This window comes from Odocoileus virginianus, chromosome 30, assembly GCF_023699985.2.
Source record: "Odocoileus virginianus isolate 20LAN1187 ecotype Illinois chromosome 30, Ovbor_1.2, whole genome shotgun sequence".
NCBI classification, from domain to species: Eukaryota; Metazoa; Chordata; class Mammalia; order Artiodactyla; family Cervidae; genus Odocoileus; species Odocoileus virginianus.
In genome coordinates, this window is record NC_069703.1 from 35,546,674 (window position 1) to 35,571,247 (window position 24,574).

A 24,574-nucleotide genomic window follows, 5' to 3' on the forward strand; every position below is an offset into this window, starting at 1 on the left:
ACTGGAGTGGGCAGCCTTTCCCTTCTCCAGGGGATCTTCCCAACCCAAGGATCGAACCCAGGTCTCCTGCACTATAGGTGGATTCTTTACCAGCTGAGCCACAAGACAAACCCAAGAATACTGGAGTAAGTAGCCTATCCCTTCTCTAGCAGATTTTCCCAACCTAGGAATGGAACTGGGGTTTCCTGCATTGCAGGCTGATTCTTTACCAACTGAGATATCAGGGAAACCCTGGAGACGTACTACTGTTAAAGAAAGCAATTTTCTGATATGGAAAGATAGAAGTTTATTTTCCCTGTAACAATCTAAAAAGTAAGTGAATAATACAATCATTGTTATAGATGAGAAAACCATCCCAGAAAGTTATGTGATAGGTGGTGGTGGTGGTGGTTTGGTTGCTAAGTTGTGTCTGACCCCATGGACTGCAGCACGCCAGGCTTCCCTGTCCCTCACTATCTCTTGGAGTTTGCTCAGATTCATGTCCACTGAGTCAGTGATGCTGTCTAATCATCTTATGTTCTGAAACCCCCTTCTCCTTTTGCCTTCAATCTTTCCCAGCATCAGAGTCTTTTCTAATGAGTCGGCTCTTTGCATCAGGTGGCCAAAGCTGGAGCTTCAGCTTCAGCAACAGTCCATCCAACGAATATTCAGGGTTGATTTCCTTTAGGATTGACTGGTTTGATCTCCTTGCTGTTCAAGGGACTCTCAAGAGTCTTTTCCAGCACCACAATTGGAAAGCATCAATTCTTTGGTGCTCAGCCTTCCTATGGTCCAGCTCTCACATCTACACATGACTACTGGAAAAACCACAGCTTTGACTATACGGACCTTTGTTGATAAAGTGAAGTCTCTGCTTTTTAATACACTGTCTAAGTTTATCATATTATGTTACGTTCCAAGGAACAAGCATCTTTTAATTTCATGCCTGTGATAGGGGCGACTGCAATAAGAGTTTTCCAGGGCAGAGGTTTTCCCACTGCTCCACGCTGACCTCCGTGTTGCCCACACCTTTCTCTGGGTTCAGAAAATTCCCTATGAGAGCCTTGCACAGCCTCATGTAGCCACTGTGTAGTCAACAAATGCTAACTAATTTACCAATTGGTTTAAATGCTATTTTCCAAAGCTCCCCACGTCCCTTCTTTTATTTTTAGTAAACCATTCACTCAATACATAAGCAGCATAGAAAGTGTTCTTACATTGTACTGGTTTGGTGCAGGGGTTTCAAATTTGAGTACTTTCTCATAGCTTGGCAACTGGAACATGCTGGAACAAGAATTGCTGAAGTCTTTCTTTGAAACAAGATGAGATGGGATAGTGTACGCATTAGCTGCCGGGTATTTAGAAACGATGGTGTCCAGTCGGGCACACTGCAAGGAGAAAGTCAAAGGAATCCGCATCATCATGTATCTTGTTGATTCCAAGGACAGGTATAAAAAAGATGCTGCTCAGCACCAGGTCTAAAAGCATTTCATAAAAGGTGAAACCCTGGCAGGTAACACAGATAAAATGACCTTGGGCTTTGAGGATTTGTTCTTGGAAAATGCAAGTTCAGACCTGTGTTAACTTCTGTAAACTAACTCGAATTATTCATCTTGTGTTTGGGACTTGGCAAAAGTAATTTTGCCATAAAAGCACTTCCACCCAATCCCGTTTCAGGCCACTTACACTTGACTCATCAGCTGGTGGGTGATTTATATGATGGGAAGCTTTCTGCTTTCTTCTTCCAACCTTGGTTTTTCCTTTGAGTGAAACTCTCACTTCTTGTCTCTAAGGTCAAATAATCTGAATTTCCCAAATAAGAAGTTTGCTTCTCACGCCTTAAAGGTCCCAGGGTTTGCCTCCCACCCACACCTCCCATCCCCCACCAACTCACTGATTTCATAAAACCTTACAATTTTCTTTTTTTTTTTTTTTTTGCTGTTTCAACAGAAACCAATCCTATTCCTTCCAGGAAGCCATGAATAACTATTTTCAGTTAAAAAAACAAATAGAATCAATGTTTGCCAAATGAAAAGGGACAAAAGCCATAAAAACTAGGTGATAACATCACCTTACCCTGGGATAGTATGGCAAGTATTGAAGTCTGATTAAAAAAAAAAAAATTTTTTTTTTCTCCCATTATTTTACGGTTAAAAGCTCATGAAAATTGCCCTGGGTTTTCCCCCCTTGACAGGGGTCAATAACCACACCAGCACAGAAAGCGGAGGAGGCCGCGGGAAGGCATGAGCAGCCCACCTGACTCCTCTCTGTACGTGACGGCCGTGCTTCCCACCATCTGGGTCATGGACCACCACTCGCCACCAGAAGCAGGGGCGTTCTGTCCAGAGTCTAGCCTGGGCTCGGGTCCCAGCTCTGCCTCCTCCTAACTGCAAGGAACCATCGATGTTCCCAGAACACCCCAGCCTTGGACTCACTTTACCTGTGCACTTGGGGCAATAGTTAACTGAGTACTTTGCAGGGGATGTTCCATTGAATCGGTAGGACAAGCCTGGATCAAGGAAATTATGATTATCCCCGCGTTACAGATGAGGACCCCAAACTTCCTCAGCCAGCAAAGTGGTGGAACCAACATTCTCACTGCCACGAGATGATATGGATCAGACACCCATTCTGAGGAAGAATGGGCTGAGACGAGTCACAGCCACATGTTCTCATCCACAAGATGAGCTGCTGATGAATGCCTGTGGGAGGTTTTAGCTCAGGAAGAATCACTCTCTGAAGCCACCTGTGCTCCTCGTTACAGACACACCTCTGCTCTCCTTCTAACTCCCAGGGAAGAAGGGTGGCAAGGTCAGACCATCCTCAGTGCTGCTGCTTGTTGTGTGTCTCTCCGAGGTCGCCCAAAAGAGTGGGCAAAGCATGTTTTGCTAAAGTGCTATTTCCCTGAAGTTAAAGCAATAAACTGTAGTTAAAGTTTGAATGGAAGAGCCTGCCACTGTTGTTCCCCATTTGGTTGTTGTGTTTACATTCCTACATCTTCATAAGCTTTTTGGCAGCTTATATATTGAACGCTTCAGTTTCATGGTCAGGAGGGGATCAGAGCCCATAGATAATGACAACTGATTTGTCTGTTTCCTTTTGTCTTTTTCCATGACTGTATCTATTGCCTCATCTTGATTTACAAGCAAAATCTAGCAAACCTACAAAAATAAGTGTTTTGCAGCTTATCTAGGAATAATATAGAAAATATTGCTGCTGTTTTTGGTTAAGAAAGTCAAATTTTGTATAGTTTATTTCAACTTAAATAAAATGTGAGTTTTGTTTAAAGTTCAGGTACATTTTTTTGATGGGGACAAAACAGATTCTTGTGGTAAATTATCTTTTCAAATATATTTATCACCCTCACAATTGAAGATAAGTTTGTTTCGGGTTTTTTTTTTTTTTTTTTGGTAAGTGGTTTACTACTGGGGAAATTTAGAAATCCATTTTAATTGTGAAATATTAAATGTAAGATTTATCTAACTTTTAAAATATTATATGTTGTAGGACCCCGGAAAAAAAATAAACCAAGCACTATTTTCCAAAGTGTGTTCCTTGGCCTTCCAGTTCTATGAGATAAGGTTTCATTGGTGGTGGCAGCAGCAGGGAGACAGTTCCAGGGTCAAATAAATTTGAGAAGCCTCACACCATTTTGAAGAATCATAACACACATTGGGGTAGTGCATGCACTGAGAAGGCCTGCAGTAAAGAAATCTGTCTAACTGTTTTGAAACAGTCATTCCCAAACTTCTTTCATCATAGGATCTTTTTGGCTTAGAATACCTACTAACATTCTCTTTAGGAAAAACTGCTCCAAAAAATTCCAATCCGAGGCAAAGTTTCATCAATCATCACAATAGAATTAGTCTGAGTCTAGCTGAAATGACACTCACTCATCAGCCTAAGCCTTGGCTTTCTTTTAATTGCCAGGCCTCCGATCCCCAACCTGGCCACATGCTGGCAATCATGAACCTCTCTCCAGCACATAACAGCTCTTCCGGAGCCAGTGAAGCCGCCGCACATATACAGAAGAGCCATGGAAATACCCGCCCCTCTCCCCCACTCCGACACTCACACCTGCCTCATTCGACTTCCTACCCAGTCCTGTGAATAATTCTGGAACAAAGCTGTGGAGTATAGTCATGAAGCTCTTCAGATGATTTGAATTTAGAGGGACGACAGGTCCTCTCAAAAGGCGGGGTGCAGTTGCTCCAACAGTCATCCAGAAGTTTCTAAAATGTATTGACCCACAGCATCTTTTGGTCGGCGCCACTGGGAGTCACGCTTCTGATGGCCACACCAGCATCAGTAAGGCAGATCTTTCTCTAATGTGGGGGTAGTAGTTTTTAGTCACTAAGTCATGTCCAACCCTTTTGTGACCGCATGGACTGTAGCCCGCCAGACTCCTCTGTCCATGGGATTTCCCAGGCAAGAATACTAGAGTGGGTTGCCATTTCCTCCTCCAGGGGATCTTCCCGATCCAGGGATCAAACCTGCATCTCTTGCATTGCAGGTGGATTCTTTACTGCTGAGCTACCAGGGAAGCCCTCTCTGATGGGGACTACTTTTTAACCCCTGTAGGGTCTAGGACCTGGAAACAAGAGCCGCTAAATGTGAAGGGCAGAAAAAGAAGGGGTGGAGGAATGAAATTGGTGACCAGTTCTGGAAGGCACTAGGCGAAATGTGGGAAGCTCCTGATAGATCTCCACTTAAGGCCCCCGCCCGAGGATATACGAACTCCTGTGTTTAGAAACATAAATATAAACCCTTATATCCATCACAGCAGGAAGAAGCCTGAACTACTAGGCGTCTGTCTTCTTTGGGGTTTGGTCTGAATTTTGTAAAGACCTGATTAGATCCTGTCACACACAGATCTGCCCTTGGGCCCCTTCTCCTCCAGACGGCCCAGCCTGGTCATTTGGAAAGTTACCGCACGTACAGCCTAGCAGGGAATTGATGGCGTGCTCTGATTCAGCACCTGCTCTGGCACCAGGGAGGAGTGGGCAGTGCCACTATTTGGCAAAACTCTCAGAGAGAAAACCTAGGTGTTGCAGGAAGTATTGTTTGTGACTCAGATGGCAACAATCATAACATTGAACGTGTTTATAAGGCTCCGCAGTTTCAAAGACTATTTCACTCACTGCAACGTCAATTTGCCCAGTGCCTCTGGGGAGACTTCACTCTGTGAGACAACTGGGGCACAGAGGGTGACGTGCCTGAGGTCACATCGAGGTTGAACCCACAGCTGAGTCAGGATCGGGTCTTAAGTCTTGTCTCTAGCGCCAGGCCATTGTGAGACGGCATTTCTTTGGCCCATTGCTTTGTAGTCTCTTTACTCACAGGGCTGGGGGCGAGGAGGTAGACATGTGGCTGTTTTGTGAACTGGCGGGGGCTTGTACAGCCTGAACACCTTAGCTAGTGAGGAGTTAACTCCCAAATCGGTTTGCTCCTTGAGTATTCAGCTCGGTCAAGCTCGAATTCCAATGAGTGGCTGCATTCAGTGTGACTTAAATGGTCTCTTTGTGTATGTGTGTGTGTGTTTTAAATCAATTCCAGTGTCAGGTATCATAATACATTTTTGCAGGAGATTATTCTAACTTTTAAAGGGACGGATGGCGTAGGCAGCTTATTGATGCTGGAGTTTGGATTTGCTTTCTTTTTCACTTTCCTACCTCAGGGAGTCTTACTCTACTTTGACTCCCCTTGTTGTATCTATTTTATTTTGTCAACAGATAGATGTTCAAATAAAGACTATCTTTGCCCAGGTCTGGTCAGAAACACTGGCACTTCATTTAGCTACTTGAGGTTTGGAGTCATCCACAAAGATAAAGACCCACATCTTACAGAGAAGAGAAATGGAGAGGAGAGGAATATTCCTAAATTCTCTGCCTGCTGTCTGCTTTCTTTGCAGTCCCATCAGATTTCTCAATAACTTGAATAACCCAGTTAGACTAAGAAGTGTAAAAAGAGCCCTATTGGGGCAAGATGTATAATAAGAATTTTGTCTTGGTTTGGGAGTCCATTCCATGCTGACAAAATTGGTTTTGGATGATCAGGTTCTGAATATGCTTCTAGCTTCTCTTTCCACTCTGGGAGTGGGTAGAAGTGGTGGACAAAATTACTTAAAGATCTAGCTCCAGTTTACCTGCATGAAACCTGGGCAGACCATTGCTCTCCTAATCAGAACCACAGGTGTTTGGAGAGAAGGGCCTGGATGTCCAATATGCGATTAAGCCATGAAGGAAGCAAAGTACTGAGCGGTTAGTACCTTTATTCAGAGAAGGGATTCTCACCATAGAAGGGAAAGTGCATGTCCCTTTCTTGGACAATGACGCGCTGTCGAACACAGGGGACTGGTGAACGACGTTGTAGAACCCCGGGCCTGGGATATCATCCTGAAAGGTAAGAAAGCATGGTGTCATCACAAGACTTTCCATCCCACGGTGCTTTTCTGCCAGTGTTACAGCCATTAACCCTAAGCTTCACTGGAATCTTCCGGGACAGGCAGAGATGCCACCTCCCAGACAACAGCCCAGCTCCACCAATTCCTGACCTACCCAGTCACCATCGCAGTTCACAAGTGCTAGGGCTGGGATTCCAGCTCAGGTCTGGGATCACCTCCCCGCCCCCCTGTCCCCCCCCCCCACACACAGCCCTTGTTCCTTCCACTATTCTGTACTGCATTCTAGAAGGATGCTGCGGTTTCTTCATGCCAATAGATGCACGAGCAGAAAAACGGATCCCATGTGCATCAGCGGCTGTGCAGGTCAGCGTGGGCTGACTTGGGTCCACCAAATCCGGGGCGAGGGAAGGGTGACCGATTTCACGTTCACCACACCCCACCTGACTCAGCTTCCTTCCCAGCCTTTCAGAGGAGAAACCAGGGAGTGTTTCTGTTTATAAAGCAAAGTGAAACAAAAACCACCTTCATCCCAAACAAGACCATCTCTAACTCTGAGACAAAAAGAGGTGGGCTCGTGGGGCTCAAGTGCTCAGTGATGAGGGTGTGTTAGACGGAAACAAACAAAAGCTTGATTTCTAAGCTCATTTCTGCTGCTGCAGTTAGTTGGGTTTGCATCTCATTTCCTGCGCTGGTTACCAGGGGGAAGTAAATGTTGACAGAAATTGACCAAGCAAGCGACATGAAATGACAAGGGTGCTCCTCCATCTCGAGGGTTTACCGGGTGCCCCCCTGGTGCCAAGATCTTTTCAGAGTGTCCCATTTAATCCTCCAATGAGACAGGGATGCCCTCATTTGACAGATGGAGACACCGAGGCCCACGGAGATGAACTTGCCCCAGGGTCCCACTGCTGTCAGTGGCAGCACTTGAATTTAGTGTTACGTGATGGTGTACACCAGCCTTTTGCAGTAGAAATATTATCGGGTCCATTGTAATGAAAGTGGGGCCCAGAGATATTGGGGCCCAGAGATATTAGGGCCACAGCTAATAGATGGGCAAGCATAAGTTTAAACCTGAGCAGTCTGACTCTCCTCACTACTTCCAAGGTCTGCCACCCGGGCTCCTCTTGTCCCCGCCCATCCCTACTACCTTTCCCAGAGCAGAAAGAGAGCTCAAGGCTCCATGGGGTCCCTCCCTGGGCTCCCCAGTCTGAATCCAGCCACGTGTGGTAATGGTTTAATATAAGGATGTGGTCACTGGGGCTGTTAACAGATTCTTCTGGGACTTCGCAGGTGGTCCAGTGGTTAAGAATCCACATTCTAGTGCAGGGGATGTGGGTTCAATCCCTGGCTGGGGAACTAAGATTCCACGTGCCTTGGAGCAACTAGGTCCTCCCACCACAACTCCTGAGCCAGCGCTCTGCTGCAGAAGCCTGTACACCACAGTGAGAGAAGCCCGCGCTGCAACAAAGATGCAGAGTGGGCAAAAAGAACAACAGCAAAAAAACAAAAACAACGCACACACAGCATGCTCTCCTGTGCTAAGTTTTAAATGCAGTGAAGCCTTTGAGTCTTGCTCTGTCGAGGTGGGGGCATGGAGGCTGACTCCTACCTTGCAGGTGATGATGATCCCTAGTGGACAGACTGGGGGCTGACTACCAGGTAGGGGGTGAGGCAGGCTATGGGGAGATGTAGCCCAACAAGAACCCTGGCCTGTGGGTGTGATGTGAGGGGCTACAGGAAGAGGAACAAGAGAGAGGCTTTTTCTAGGGGGCTGTTTGCAGGATGGACATGTTTACTGATGGTCACTACATGCCGGGCACTGTTCTAGACTCACTCATACATTTAATCCCCACGTTAAAGATGAGAAGACAGAACCCAAAGGGATGAGGTCCAAGGTCACAAAACTAATAATGGTCAGAGCCCAAATCTGAATCCAGGAGAGTCTGCTCTTGACCATTAAGACAAACTAATTCTCAGATGAGTGTAGGATAAAATGTGCAGGATAGAAGGAAAAACCGTCCCACTGAGTTTGGAATCAGGAATTCTAGCATCGGTGCTGCTACTAGCTGAGTGATCCTGAACTCTCTAGACCTCAGTTTCCTCACATGTAAACTGAAGATGCTGCACTAAATGCCTCTGGGTACCTTGTAGCTCCCGGAGTCCCTCCAGGGAGGGAAAGCTGAAGCAGGATATGTAACTGTGACTTTTCTAGGTTAAAGAAGAAAGAGTCTTGTACATCTCCAGCCCCCAGTCTCCTGCCCACACTCCAGATACCATCATCAGCCCACGAGAATTTTCTGCCCACCTCTGTGTGTCTGAGGAGCTAGGGTTGGCCGCGAAAGCACAAGCCTGCAAGGCTGCTCCATCCCACCCTGCCCAGTCAAACCTGAATTTCAGATAAACGGCAAAACACCATTTTAGTATAACTAGGGCCCAATCAATATTTGGGATGCTGCTGTTGCTGCTGCTAAGTCGCTCCAGTCGTGTCCGACTCTGTGCGACCCCATAGACAACAGCCCACCAGGCTCCTCCGTCCCTGGGGTTCTCCAGACAAGAACACTGGAGTGGGTTGCCATTTCCTTCTCCAATGCATGAAAATGAAAAGGGAAAGTGAAGTCGCTCAGTCGTGTCTGATTCCTAGCGATCCCATGGCCCGCAGCCTACCAGGCGCCTCCGTCCATGGGATTTTCCAGGCAAGAGTACTGGAATGGGGTGCCACTGACTTCTCCAATATTTGGGATACACTTATACAAAACAGTTATTTATCTGAAATTCTAAATTAGTTAGGAATCCTGTATTTTTACTTGCTAAGTCTGGCAACCCTACTGGACCTTAATCAAGTTTTAATTGCACCCCATTGCAAACTGGTTTGTGCCTAGGACACATGGGAAGAGAACTGTCATCTCTTACCCTGGAGGGAGAGCGTGCTGTCTGTCTGCACTTAGTAAATATCCTAGAAGGGTTCTCCAGGCAGGAGGCTGGCTGGTGGCGGCTCACGAGGGCGACTGTTAAATATTCAGAAACGTTGCTAGCGGTAGCTTGAAACTGACCAGAGTGAGGGTGTTTACACCACAAACATTGGCAAACGCTATACATCAGGAATTTTCTTTGCGGAAGGGAGAGGCGGTTTACCAGCACACCACCACCACCTGCACCCTATACCGAGTAGGTTTCCAAGCTGCCCGGAGGGAAAGGTCCAGTTGCAGAGAATTCAAGTGTTCTCCTCCAAATGTCAGAGGTGGCGGATGGCTCCCCGGGAGGGCAATACAAGTCCAACCTTTCACCTCTGGGTTAATAGTTCATGTGACTAACATTACAGGATGTGGATGAGTTCTGACCTCTCGGCATCTCCCAAAGAGCAAGAACCCAATTCAAAGCTGATGTAAACTCAGCCAGCCTTTGGCTTCTTGGCCAAGATGAAAACCAAGAAGGTGAAAATCCAATAAACCAATCCAATAAAATGGGTAAGCAGAGGGAGAAGGGAAGAGAACTATTCATTTGAGCTCTACTGACTGCTTTTTGAGTGTTTGTTCCAAGGGAAGATCTGCGCAAGGGCTACACCTGTTGCCCCGTGGGTCTGCATCACAGCGTGAGGATTGAATGAGTCAATGGACGTCCCATCAGCTTCATCTTTACTAGTCCACAACAGCCTCAGTGAAACTAGGACCTTCCCTCTGGGGTTAAAAGACCTTCAGAGTAAGGATGGAGTAAGAGATGGCTGGCCAATGTTCTCCCATCCCCCACCCAAGACTCATGGGCAACAATGGATGGAAATGCACTTTAAGCACTCTTGAAGTGGGGGCTTCCCAGGTGTCAAAGTGGTAAAGAATCTGCCTGCCAATGCAAGAGACAGAAGAGGGTTTGATCCCTGGATGGGGAAGATCCCCTGGAGCAGGAAATGGCAAAGCACTCCAATATTCTTGCCTGGAAAATTCCATGGACAGAGGAGCCTGGAGGTCTACAGTCCATGGGGTTGCAAAGAGTCAGACCCGACTGAGGGACTGAGCGTGCGCCCACCACACACAAAGCCCCATGGGCAGCCTTTGCACTCGCCAAGGGCAGGACACAGATCAGCGTTCGCTGGACCTTGGGATAGATTTAAAGAGGCGGTGAGGAGGAGGCGAAGAGAGGGAGCTGGGCATTGACCTCCTCACCCTAGAGGGTACGGGGGGTGGGTATGGGAGAGGCTAGTGACCCGCAGCCTGGAGCCAGTTACATCTGCACACAGCCTGAGTTCTTCAGTCTTGATTTCATAGACTCTGTCCAACCAAGACTTTCAGGTTTGCCAACCCATTTCCAGGTTGGAAAATGTGGTCTCTGCTGGATCATTGGCCGAAGCTCCCACTAGAGCTACCTTTTGACCCTTCAGGGATGTCTACCCTGTTTTGGTCAGCTTAGGGGTGGCTAGCTCGTGTTCTCGGGAGTGCACTAGATGAGCAGAAACTAGACTTTTGCCAAAGGGCTGGAGGTATACAACAGGAGGACACACTGGAGGTGGAAACAGAGCCCTAGCCTGTGGTTAACCCACTGGCAAAGCTGCACAGAAATGTGGGGTTCCCGAGGGAACAACCTCCTTTTACAAATGCTTCTGGTCTCAAGGTCTTGGGACAATGCAGCCTACTTACTGGCTTCATTGAAGACTAGAAAGCCTTTTTACAGGCTCATGTGGCCACAGCGGCAAGGCGAGCATGGGCCAGCAGACGGGAGCCAGCGTCTGCCCGCAGGGCACGGCCCCTCACTGGGCCTCAGTCCCCTCACCAGTGAACCTGCGAAGGGGCAAGTGCAGGTGTCAAGATCAATGATTTGCACCTGGGCCTCCACGAGGAGTCCAGGGAAAGGAGGACTGATTTGGCAGCAGCTTCAAGCAGCAAGTCCCCACCCAGAGAAAGCCATAATTTGAGAAGATATGTGCACCCCAGTGCTCGCCGCAGCACTCCTTACAATAGCCAGGACACGGGGGCCGTCTAAGTGTCCACTGACAGAGGAACGGGCAAAGAAGGTGGGTGGTACCTATGTATAACGGAATATCACTCAGTCATGAAAAGGAACACACTGGGTCATCTGCGGAGACATGCGGGGACCGAGACACTGTCACACAAACTGAAGTCAGGCAGCAACAGAAAAACAAGTATTACGGATTAACACATATATGTGGAATCTGAAAAAACTGGCATGGAGTATCTTATTTACAAAGCAGAAATAGAGACACAGACCCAGAGAACAAAAGTATGGATTCCAAGGTGGAAAGCGGAGGGGATGGATGAACTGGGAGACTGGGATTGACATATATACACTACGATACCATGTGCAGAATAGATAACTAGTGAGGACCTACTGCCCAGCACGGGGAACTCTGCCCAGGGCTCTGTGGTGACCTAAATGGGGAGGAAATCCACAAAAGTGGGATGTATGTACACATACAGCTGATTCACTCTGTTCTACATCAGAAATACAACATTGTAAAGCAACTATACCCCAACAAAAATTCATGTAAAAAAATCATTAAAAAAAAAAAAAGCAGCAGCAATTCCTTTTTACCTGCTCAGCATGGGATACTATCACAGATGGGGCCCCTCTGCTGTGCCCAGAGATTCAGGGGTCACTGAAGCCCTTCTGGTTCAAATTGTCTACAATTCTGAGATGTGCCCCTTGTAAGACACCCTTCTTTTCTGCTTTCTTCCCCTTCCTTCCCACCTCCTCCCAACTCCATACACTAATGTCTGCCATCAAAGTTCTTAGCCCATCGCTGGCCCGGCTGGGTTGGAGACACGGACAAGAGAAGCCAAACCTGCATTTTCAAAGCATCGATTACGTGGGCCTTATCTCTGAGCACCCATGCCCCTCTTTTGTAGAGCCCTCCTCTTTGTTAGGACTTCCCAGGTGGCGCAGTGGTAAAAGAGCCTGCTTGCCAGTGCAGGAGACATGAGAGACACAGTTTCGATCCCTGGGTCAGGAAGATTCCCTGCAAAAGGAAATGGCAACCCAAATCGGTATTCTTGCCTGGAGAGTCCCATGGATAGAGGGGCCTGGTGGGCTACAGTCCGTGGGGTGGCTAAGGGTCGGACACGACTGAGAAACAGCATGCATGCCTCCCTGTTAAATCTGCTGTCAGCTCATTAGCAGTCCCTGGAAATCCCGAGTGGAATGGGGGCAAAAACTCAATTCAGCAAGCACACACTCAAGCCTACTGAGGACCAGGGCTGGGCTAAGGAGCCAGGATATAGGCACAGCTGGTTGGCAGCCTGTACGTATGTTCTAGAATCAGAACAGAGGAGACGTGGCAAAACAATGTAAGGTGGATGGCGTGAGTTACCCTGACTCGATGAGAAAGGCCTGGACTTGAGATGGGGTCATTTGACTGACTTTTGAGGGGCTTTGGAGTCTGGAAAGGACACTGATAAGATGCACACATCCATCACTGCCCCACCAAGGCAAAGGTGGTGGGGGGCGTTCAGGGGAGGTGTGCGTCCTCCACGCCCCCTGCTCCCCCTCCCACGACCCCACCCTCTGCAAAGATGCCCGGAAACAGTCTGGGAGCTAGGACCTGCCACCTGGGTGCTCCTCACTCCACCTGACACTGGCTATGCAAGTTACTTAACCCTCTTTATGTCTCGGGGTTCATTATCTGAAAAGTGGGGGTCATGGTAGGACTTAGTTCATGGTGATTACGGGGATTAAATGAAGTCAGAAATGCCACATCTTCGAGGGGAGCCTGGTGCGCTGTCTGTGCCGGCCAAGGGTTTGCTCTTCCCACCCATGTGTCCTGCACACCCCCCGAGGAAGGGCTGCTGGTGACTGATGCTGGTGGAGGGCAGGCTTCCAGAACAGGAAGGTCAGGCACAGCCCACTGCAGCTTCAATCATGCAACGAAGACCACATGTAGGGGGGCTTATCCCCCTGAACATGGTGGTCTCTGCAAACTGAACTTCCTTTAAATGAAAAATCTCTGACATGTGAAAAATCCGAGTCTGGTGCCTTATCAAGGTGAACAGTGCTAGCTTTTTATAATTTCATCACAAATTAAACACTGTTCTGCTTACCACAGGGAGCATGGATTTGCCATCAGGCTCTCTCTGAAATTAACATATATTTTAAAATCATGGCTACTGGTAGGATACACACACCCTATCCGAAGACGGGTGTCTGTATTCCCCCAGTACCCATTCATCTGTGCCTGGAAATGATCAATCAAGTTTAGGATTATGGAATAGGAATCCCTGGCAAGGGCCTGCCCATGATTAATATAACATCCTTATTTTTGAGATGAGGAAATGGAGATGCAAAGACTTTAAGTGGGTGTCCTTAGTGTTAGACAGCTTGGGAAATAGTGACTACAGTCCACGGTGACAGGGGGACAGAATTGGGGAGACAGGGGAGGAAAGTGTCCTTCGGGTTGCTGGGTTAGGCTCGGTCCTAGATTAGGCATGTCTCTTCATGCATGCAGAGTCTGTAAATAATTGTAAAATGTTCGGGGAAGCAGACTTCACTCCTAGCAGCCAAAACTGCCAGTCCAGACACCGAGTCCAGGAAGGATTCCTTGTACCCAGCAGTCAGATTCTTACGGGGAATGCGAGCTGGGCTGGGGCGCCCTGAGGTTTCTCTGCAGAAGTCTGATTAAGGTAAGTGCACGTTTCAGAGGGTACTCATTCTCCGCGTTAAAGTTGTGCTAAATGGGTCACAGGACTGATGTGAGGACACAACCAAGTTATGAGATCAGGCCCAGGGTGTGTACAATTACTGTTATAAGAAGGGTGGTGAGACACTGGAGTTTTAAAATCTGCTTTTAATTTGTATTGCCTCACTAAATTATTGGGCGATGTTAAACAGGATTCTTAGCTTCTCAATGCTCAAGTTTCTTCAGGAAGAATGAGAACTGTGAGTGTGGATTAAGGTTTTTTTTTTTCCTGTTTTTACAGCTTAAAGAACCTAAAAAATGACAATAACCTGAATTGTATATTTCAGGTGAGGAAACTGAGGCCCACATAAAGTCAAGGGAGTAGCCTAAAGCCACGCAGCTAATAACAGAATTCCGGGGACTTGGTTTATGGATCCCATGCCCTTTTCATAAAGTTCCATACTTATTTACAAAATGCTTTCAAGTGCTTAGATGAACGTTTTCACGTTGTTGAAACAACACAACCATGTTTAAAAAGTACGAATCAAATTTCTGAGCTATTTCTCTCTGTATCAGATACTGCCTATAGCTTTGGCTGGCTGACACCTTGATTCCTTCAGGAGAACAATTTCTACAAAGTAGAAAGTAGAAATTTCTACTTTCTCAATAGTAGTTGAAAATGCAGACTTTAAAAACCAGACCATTCGCGTTTCTGGATTTGAGTCTTCAGACCGTGATCATGTGGAATGGGGCCTACACGTGACACCTTCCCCTGTTTTGAGCTTGGTCTGTCCGGGGGAGGCCTTTTCAGAAACGTGCTGGCTGACTGTCATAGATGGACTTGATGACTTTGCAGGCCACAGAGAGAGGTGTGGTGGCATGTGTAGACAGAGCGTGAGGTTTTGGAATGAGTTGAGCCTGGGTTTGAGATCTAATTCTTTCAACATTGATTCAGCAAATATTCATGTGAGGGCTCTTATGTGCCAAATCCTGCATTGTGAGACCTCGGGTGGGTCATTTAACTTCCCTAAGCCCCAGTTTTCTCTTCTGTTAAAAGTATAAACCCTTCCTTTTAGCATTGTTCTCAGGATTAGAAACACGGTCTAAAACTGATTTTATACAGAGGAGGGATCGGTAAATGGCGGCTACTATTGTTTTTTTTTAATTTAACATTTATTCATTTTTTAAAATTGAAGGATGATTGCTTTACAGAATCATGTTGTTTTCTGCCAAAGGTCAACATGAATTAGCCATGGGTATACCTGTGTCCCCTCCCTCTTGGAGGTCGGGCTGCTGATATCGGAGAGATGGATAGTATATTCTCGGTAAATGGACAAATGGAAAACCAGACCAAAAGGGAGAGACAAAGGGCCAGTTAAAACATAAGAGAGAAGGGAGAAAACTCATGAGTAAATAAATAGCTTATTTATCACCTTTGGAGAAAACCTACAAGTAATTAAAAATATGTGTGTGTGTGTATGTAAGTACACACACTATATTAATTATTTGCTCTCTTGGAATCCTAAAATAGCAGAAGTGGAAGGAACTTAAACATTCTCCAACTGAGCGCTCTTGCTTAAGAGGGAGGAAACAGGCCAAAGGGCACATGGCTTGCAAAGGACTCATCCGAGTTCAGGACCCAGACCTCCCCGTTCCCTCTCGCCACCGTGGCCGTGGGGGTAGGATGAAAAACATTTTTAGAATGCTGCGAAAGGTAACTGACATGACGACTCCTCCAAAAGAATGTTATTCTGAAGGTCCTAGTTAGGAGAATAAAAAAATGATTTTTAAAGACTCTGGCGTCTGTGAGTTGCTTCCGCCCCCCGCTGGTGAGAGGAGAGAATGTCAGGCCTGGGCCTTCGGATGGTGAAATTTCAAGTTACCAGGGGACCACCTCCCCCAGAAGCCAAGCAGAATCTTCCAGATCAGAGAGGAAAAGAGACACAGATATTTGGAGAAGAAGGTGAGACTGGGGGGAATGCAGAAACATTATATAACACACTGTTGAAACTTAAGGAAAAGAGGGGATGTATCACCACAAAGGTAAATGTACGTTTATTGTGTGTGTGTTAGTTGCTGAGTCATGTCCAACTCTTTGCGACCCCGTGGTCTGTCCATGGGATTCTTTAGGCAAGAATACTGGAGTGGGGAGCTATTCCCTCCTCCAGGGGATCTTCCTGGCCCTGAGATCGAACCCGGGATTCCTGTATTGCAGGCAGGTTCTTTGCCATCTGAGCTACACAGCTTGTTTATTATTTGAAGAAAGTCTTGTGAGTTCCTGTCAAGTTTTGAATAAGGCTGGGGAGAGAGGGAGGAGAGGATTTTTTACCTTTTACTTCATATACCAGAGATTTTTGTATTTTTCATTTTCATAATAATTCAAAAAATACATTTCTTGTTAAATTTTTTTTGGTTTCAGTATGGCCCAAGAAACCAAAAAAAATTTAAGGAGAAATGTATTTTTGAAATTATTATGAAAATGAAATATAAAAAAAATCTCTGGTATATGAAGTAAAATCATGTTGTTTCCCGCTGGACTTCATATCGTGTCAGCTCATTGTTACCATCGGGCCGGAGCACATGGGCGCAGAGGGCGCTGCCGCTCCTTGGGTGACGCTGTCCTCTCCTGATCACAGAGACAGACGCACAAGGCAGACGCGCTAAAATCCAGACTCAGAGTAAGACTAGGCCATTCGTTACCTGTTTGTGGTAAAATCTCTTGGCTTGGCTGTTAAATCCCTTTTTTTCTGATTCTGGAATTACGAAAGGCTGATATTTATAAGGAATGGAGGATTGTGTTGGATATGCAGCAGTAAAACCTAAACAATAAAAACAGAATAAAAATGAGCTCAAAACAATGACTGACACATGCACAAAACACAAAGCTATATGTTAACATTTTAAGTGGAATAAAAGAGAAGCTTGCCTTTGGACAAGAGATAAACGTGAAACTGGATTTTTTTAAAGACCCTCTTGGTAATTTTTTGGTCTCCTCCCCCCCATCTCCTCACCCCCCCAGCTCTTAAACTAGTGAGACTTGGTCACACAGCTGAAGTATTTTGTCCCAGAGAAGAGGAAGGATCTGACAGGAAAGGCATTCTTGCCAAGGAGGAAGGGGACACAAAACCGTCTGGGGCAGCCTTGAAGAGAAGCCAGGCAGGGGAAGAGAGAGTCTTCACCCTTCCTCAGCCCAGGGTCACAGGCGGGCAACGCGCCATAAAGATACAGAGAGGCCGGTAAGTCTCAGAAGGGGGCTCCCTGTCCTTCCTCAGGACGCAACGCAAGACAAATACAAGTTTAGGTTTCTGCTTTGAGCAGACTTGGGGTGAAAAAGCAGAAGGGGACCGTTTATAGAACACAAGTTAAGTTTTTATCTGTCTGAATTGTGAGGTATCGATGACACATAAACACCCCCTTTTTCTCCCTCCCACTCCCCACAAATGGTGCAGAGAAGAGACAGCTACGCAGAGAAAGGGTTCTGGAGACCAGTGTCGATCAGCACAGGCATGTGAGAAAGCTCCGAAAGACTGGAAAAGACTCAGCTGAAAACCTCAGGGTGGGACAGTGATGCCTGAACACTGGGGATAGCAGCCATTCCCATCCCCACGAGTCAGAGTGGAAAACACCATCATTCCTGCAGCAGAAGGAAAAGATGCAGAGGGTTTTGCCTCAGAGGGAGGGCAAAGTCGTGTGCTGTGCGCTCAGTCATGTCAGACTCTTTACGACCCCATGGACTGTAGCCCGCCAGGCTCCTCTGTTCGTGGAATTTTCCAGGCAAGAATACTGGAGTGGGTTGCCATTTCTTTCTCCAGGGGAATCTTCCTGACCCAGGGATCAAACCCTTGTCTCTTATGTTTCTCCTGCATTGGCAGATGGATTCTTTACCACCGTAACAGCTGGGAAACGCAGGGCAAAATTATCTTTAGACTAAGTGTTGCTCTGGTTCCAGCTAACAAAACTTGAAAAGCAAGACTTGAAAAGGTCAAACTGTTTTCAAGTAATTTAACTGCATTCCAGAACAAAGCATGACAATTTATAGGACTACTAAAACATACAATACTCAACAGGTAAAACTATCAGGCATTTGACCGAAAAAAATTGATGGGCATGCAAAGGAAAAAAATACAATTCACAATGAGGAAAAAATAAACAAGTGATCAAATCTAACTCAGAAATTATATAGATTATAGAATACAAGAACATTATTACATTATTAATAAAACATTATTACAATGATAATTATATTCGATATGTTCAAGAAGCTAGAAAAAAGATTGAACACATTAAGAAGGTACATGGAAGATATAAAGAAGATCCAAATCAAACTCCTGAGTGTGAAAACTGAAAAGTCTGAGATTAAAAATACACTAGATAAGGGGCTTCCCTGGCGGTTCAGTCGGTAAAGAATCCACCTGCCAATGCAGGAGACCCGGGTTCAATCCCTGGGTCGGGAAGATCCCCTGGAGAAGGAAATGGCAACCCACTCCAGTATTCCTGCCTGGGGAATCCCATGGACAGAGGAGCCTGGTGGGCTACAGTCCATGGAGTCAAAAGAGTTGCATATGACTTAGCAACTAAACCACCACCACAAGATAAGATTAACAGTAGACTAGATACTGCAGAAAAAAAGATGAGTGAACTTGAGGATGTTGAAATAGAAACTATCCAAAACAAAACACAGAGAGAGAAAGGACCAAAAATAAAAAATAAAAAAAATAGAGTATCAACGAGCTATGTGGAAATGTCAAGGAACTAATATACATGTACCTGGGCTCTCCAAAGAAGCAAGGTGGGAGAGAGGAACTAGAAAAAAATATTTCAAGAAAAAAGTGGCTGAAATTTTCCAAATTTGATATAAATAAACCCACAGACCCAAGAAAGTCAGTGAACCTCAAGCACATTAAATAAGAATTAAACTAGACCAAGGCAACTAATAATCAAATTGATTTTTAAAAGAAATAGAAAATCTTAAAATCAGGCAGAAGAAAAAAAAAAGACACATTATACACAAAGGAACAAATGTATTTACTGTCAGAAACAACTTTTGTAATATATCAGAAGGGAAAAACTGTCACTCTAGAATCCTGTACCCAGTAAAAAATATGTCTTAAAGATGAATGCAAAATAAAGATTTTTGAAGATACACAAAAACTGAAAGAATTAATCACCAGCAAACTGGAACTATAAGAAATGAAAGGAATCCTTCAGACAAAAGAAAAATGATACCAGCCAGAAATCTGGAACTACATAAAAGAATGAAGAGTGCTGGAAATAGTAAATATGTAGGTAAATGTAAAATGTAGAATCTTGAGTATAAATGGATACATTTAGATGTAAATATAATATTTAAATCATTTCTAAACTAATTGCCTATTTAAAGCAAAAATAATGTGGCATTTATAATGTATGTAGAAATTTGACAACAACAGTTCAAAGGCAAGTAAGGAAAAAATAAAAATTTACTGTTGTAAGTTTCTTTACTGTACATGAAGTGTAATAATATCACTTGATGGTAGAATCTGATAAAATTGAAGATGTATGTTATAAACTCTGTAGTACAGATCAGCAAATGTTTTCTATAAGGGCCAGATAGTAAATATTTAAGGCTGTATAGTCTCTGCTGCATCCATTCAACTCTGCCATTATAGAGTGAAAGAGTCCCAGACAGCACATAAACAAATAGGCGTAACTGTGTTCCAATAAAATTTTACTTATAGAAACAGGCAGCATGTCCGATTAGGCCCAAGTGGCCAAAGTTTGCAATCCTTGCTCCAAAGCAACACTATGAAAACACTGCAGAGTTGTTCCTAAAACGCCAACAAAGGAAGGAAATAGAAACAAACAAACAAATATTCAATACAAAAACATCCAGAAAATGTAAATAAAGAACAGATGGGACTGAGATTTCCCTGGCGGTCCAGTGGTTAAGAATCAGACTTCCAGTGCAGGAGATATGGGGATCACTGGTTGGGGAACGAAGATTCCCACATGCTCTGGGGCAACTAAGCATGTCTACTCCAAATTCTGAGCCTGAGTGCTCTAGAGCCTGTGTTCTGCAGCCGGAGAAGTCCCCTCATGACAACCAGAGAAAGCCCGCACGCCACAACAAAGATCCAGCGCAACCAAAATCTTTCTAAAAAAATTATAAAAAAGAGCAGATGAGACAAATAGAAAGCTAATAGATGGTAGGATTAAGCTCACACACCAATAATCGCATTAAATTTAAAGTCTAAACATCCTAGTTAAAAGGCAGAGATGGTTGAGATCAATAAAAAAGAAAGACCCAACTACATGGTGCCTGTAAGAAACAGACTAAATATTGATATAAAAAAAAAGAAAAATAAATTTTAAAAAATAAAATAAATATTGATATAAACCCAGGATTAGGTTAAAAGTAAAAGTATGAGGAAAAGGTACACTATCCTATCAAAACAAAACTAGATATTAATGTCAGACAAAGCAGATTTCAGAGCAAAAAATATTACCTGCAATAAAGAGGGTATAGTAATTTCATAATGATAAAGCATTCAATTCCAAAAATGAATATAACAATTCTAAACTCTGATATACTCAATAACAAGACATTCAAAATACAGGAAATAAAAAATGATAGAACTGCAGGAAGAAATAGAAAATCCACAATACTTGTCAGAGATTTCAAAATCCTTCCCTCAATAATTTAAACAAGTAGATAGACGATGAATAAAGATATATGAGACTTGACAATACTATTACCTAACTTGACCTAACTGACATTCATAGAACACTTCACCTATCAGTTCTATACAATCTATTCTAGAAAACTGAACTGAAAAAAATCTTTCCCAACTCATTCTATGAGGCCACTTATTACCCCGATACCAAAACCAGACAGAGTCACTACAGGAGGTGAGGGGGAATCATTATAAATCATTAACTCTCATAAATATACATGCAGAAATTCTTATAAAAATGTTAGCAAATTAAACTCAACAGTATACAAGAAAGATGATATGCCATGATCAAATGAGGTTCATCCCTCATTTGATAGATTAACATTTGAAAATCAATGTAATTCACCATGTCGACAAACTAGAAAAGAAAAACTATATGATCATCTCCACAGATGCAGAACGGAATCACATAATATGTACTTTTTTTGGTCTGGATGCTTATACGTTTTTGGGGGGAGGGGCTTTCTTGTGGCTCAGACAGTAAAGAGTCCGCCTGTAATGAAGGAGACCCTGGTTTGATCCCTGGGTCGGGAAGATCCCCTGGAGAGGGGAATGGCAACCCACTCCAGTATTCTTGCCTGGGGAATCCCATGGACAGAGGAGCCTGGTGGGCTATAGTCGGGGTCGCAAAGAGTCAGGCACGACTGAGCAACCAACACACTTTCATAACTTTAACTTTTTAAGAAACTGCCAAACTCTTTTCTAAATGTGCTGCACTTTCGTACATCTCCACTATTAGTGTATAAGAATTACTTTTACTTCATATCATCAGTGACAATGGGCAGTCTTTCAAATTCCAGCCATTCCATTAGGTGTGTAAAGGCATCTTATTGTGGCCTTAATTTGCATTTGCTCCAATACTTTGGCCGCCTGATGCGAAGAGCTAACTGTTGAAAAGACCCTGATACTGGGAAAGATTGAGGGCAGGAGAAGGGGATGACAGAGGATGAGATGGTTGGATGGCATCACCGACTCAATGGACATGAGTTTGAGTAAACTCCAGGAGTTGGTGATGGACAGGGAGGCCTGGTGTGCTGTGGTTCATGGGGTTGCAAAGAGTCGGACACAACTGAGCGACTGAACTGAACTGATTGGCTAATGATGCTGAGCATCTCTTCATATGCTAACTGTTATTTTTTTATCCTTTTTTGTGTGTGGTAAAGTGTCTAGACAGCATATTATAAAGCAGAAGACATTACTTTGTCAACAAAGGTCTGTCTAGTCAAGGCTATGGTTTTTCCAGTAGTCATGTATGGATGTGAGAGTTGGACTATAAAGAAAGCTCAGCGCAGAAAAATTGATGCTTTTGAACTGTGGTGTTGGAGAAGACTCTTGAGAGTCCCTTGGACTGCAAGGAGATCCAACCAGTCCATCCTAAAAGAAATCAGTCCTGGGTGTTCATCAGAAGGACTGATGTTGAAGCTGAAACTCCAATATTTTGGCCACCTGATGCAAAGAGCTGACCCATTTGAAAAGACCCTGATGCTGGGAAAGATTGAGGGCAGGAGGAGAAGGGGACAACATAGGATGGGATGGTTGGATGGCATCACTGACTCAATGGACACGACTTTGGGTAAACTCTGGGAGTTGGTGATGGACAGGGAGGCCTGGCGTGCTGTGGTTCATGGGGTCGCAAAGAGTTGGACACGACTGAGTGACTGAACTGAACTGAAAGTGTCTGTTTAGTAGATAGAGAAAGCGTTTTATAAAACTCAGTGTTCTATGATTAAAAGAAAACTCTAGCAAACTAGGAAAAGAAGCAAATTTCCTTAATCTGATAAAGGGTATTGATGACAAAAGCCTATAGCAAACATGATTCTGAAAGATTTCTCTTGAGATAGCGCATGAAACCAGGCTGACTGCTTCTGTTCAACATTTTCTTGAAGGACTCTAACCAGTGCAGAGGTTGAGAAAAACAAATAAAAATATATAAGATGAGAAAAGAACGAAATAAAGCCACCTTTGTTCATAGATGATAAGATTGTATATGGAGAAATTTCAAAAGAATCTGTAGGTAATGTATTAAACATAATAACTGAAAAAAATAAACATAATAACTGAATTTGGTAAGGTCAGTATACAAAAAAAATCAATTTATTTTATTTCGATACCAGCAGCAAGCAATTAGAAAATGAGATAAAAATAGTACCATTTACAATGGTATAAAAATCAAATGCTTAGAACAGATATATAGAAGACATGCAAGTCCTCTACACAGATAACTATAAAACATTGGGAAAAATTTAAGAAGACTTAAATAAAAGAAAGGATATACATGGATTGGAGAATTCAATGCTGTAAAGATGTAAATTATCCCTAACTTGACTTCAAGAATCAATGCAATCTAAATCAAAAAGGCAATAGGGATTTTTTTTAGAACATTAATGTGCTGATTCTAAAGTTTACCTGGAGGGATTTCCCTGGTGGTCCGATGGTTTAGAATCCATGTGCCACTGCAGCGGACACGGGTTCTGTCCTGGTCTGGGAGCTGAGATCCCACGAGCCGCTGAGCGACTAGGCCCATGCTGCAATACTGAGCCCAAACCAGTGCTCCCTAGGAAGCCGCCCCAATGAGAAGCCTGCACACCGCAACTAAAGAACAGCCGCCACTCAGCACAACTAGAGAAAGCCCACGCAGAGCAACCAAGACCCAGAGTAGCCGTAAATAAATAGATAATAAAACGTATGTGGAAATTCAGTGCAGCCAAGAGTAGCCACGATAAATATAGTAATGGTTGAAGGACTTATGCTACTAGATTAAAAAAAAAAAGCTTGTTATATAGTTATAGTAATTAAGGGTGGTATTTGAACAGCCTAAAGAACACAGAAGCGGACCTGCATATACATAGACACGGTTTACAACAGTGATGGCGATGCAGAGTGGCCGAAAAAGAATGCTCTTTCAATCAATGGTGATGGGTAATTAGATATACATATTGAAAACAATAGATTTGCACATTTTCATATCATACACACAAACAACTCCAAGTGAATCATAGGTCTAGATATGAAAGGCAAATAATACAGTTATCAGAAAAAAACTTGAGATCGGCAAAGATTTCTTAAATCGGACAGACACACACTACCTATGGCGCTTCCCTGGTGGCTCAGATGGTAAGAATCTGCCTGCGATGAGGGAGACCCAGGTTCAGTTCCTGGGTCGGGAAGATCCCCTGGAGAAGGGAATGGCTACCCACTCAGTATTCTTGCCTGGAGAATTCCATGGACAGAGGGGCCTTGGCAGGCTACAGTCCATGGGATTGCAAAGAGTTGGACACGACTAAGCAACAATTTCACTTTCATACACTAACTATAAGGGGAAATACTGATATTAATAAAATGGGCTATAGTAAAATCAAGAGTTCTCTTTATTAGCACACCACCAGTCCATCCTAGAGGAAATCAGTCCTGAATATTCATTGGAAGGACTGATGCTGAAGCTGAAACTCCAATATTTTGGTCACCTGAAGCGAAGAACTGACTCATCTGAAAAGACCCTGATGCTGGGAAAGATTGAAGGTGGGAGGAGAAGGGGGCGACAGAGGATGAGGTGGTTGGATGGCAACACGGACTCAATGGACATGAGTTTGAGTAAACTCTGGGAGTTGGCGATGGACAGGGAGGCCTAGAGTGCTGCAGTCCATGGGGTCACAAAGAGTCGGACACAACTGAGCGACTGAACTGAACTGAAGAGAATGTAAAGGAAAGTCACAGACTCAGGGAAGGTATTTACATATAGACAAAAAGGATGTATTTCTAGTATGTTTTTAAGAACACCTAAGAAAAGAAAAACCCAATAGAAAAAACTGAACAGTCACTTCTCCAAAGAGAATATCCTAAAGATAAGCCAACATATGAAAAAGT

At 44.3% G+C, this 24,574-nt stretch overlaps 1 protein-coding gene across 5 annotated transcripts in view; it reads right to left on the reverse strand.

Annotated features, from left to right (window-relative positions):
* The window catches only part of STPG1 (sperm tail PG-rich repeat containing 1), a 59,535-nt gene that overhangs the window by 27,370 nt on the left and 7,591 nt on the right, over positions 1–24,574 (reverse strand). For 4 of the 5 annotated variants that reach the window (XM_070458930.1, XM_070458929.1, XM_070458931.1 and 1 more), the window contains 3 exons: positions 16,698–16,816; positions 6,273–6,374; positions 1,197–1,367 (listed from right to left, as the gene is read on the reverse strand). In XM_070458930.1, coding sequence (XP_070315031.1) covers positions 1,197–1,367; positions 6,273–6,374; positions 16,698–16,816 — 392 coding nt within the window. The remainder of the gene's footprint in view (positions 1–1,196; positions 1,368–6,272; positions 6,375–16,697; positions 16,817–24,574) is intronic. The other variant, XM_070458934.1, reaches the window with a different exon arrangement.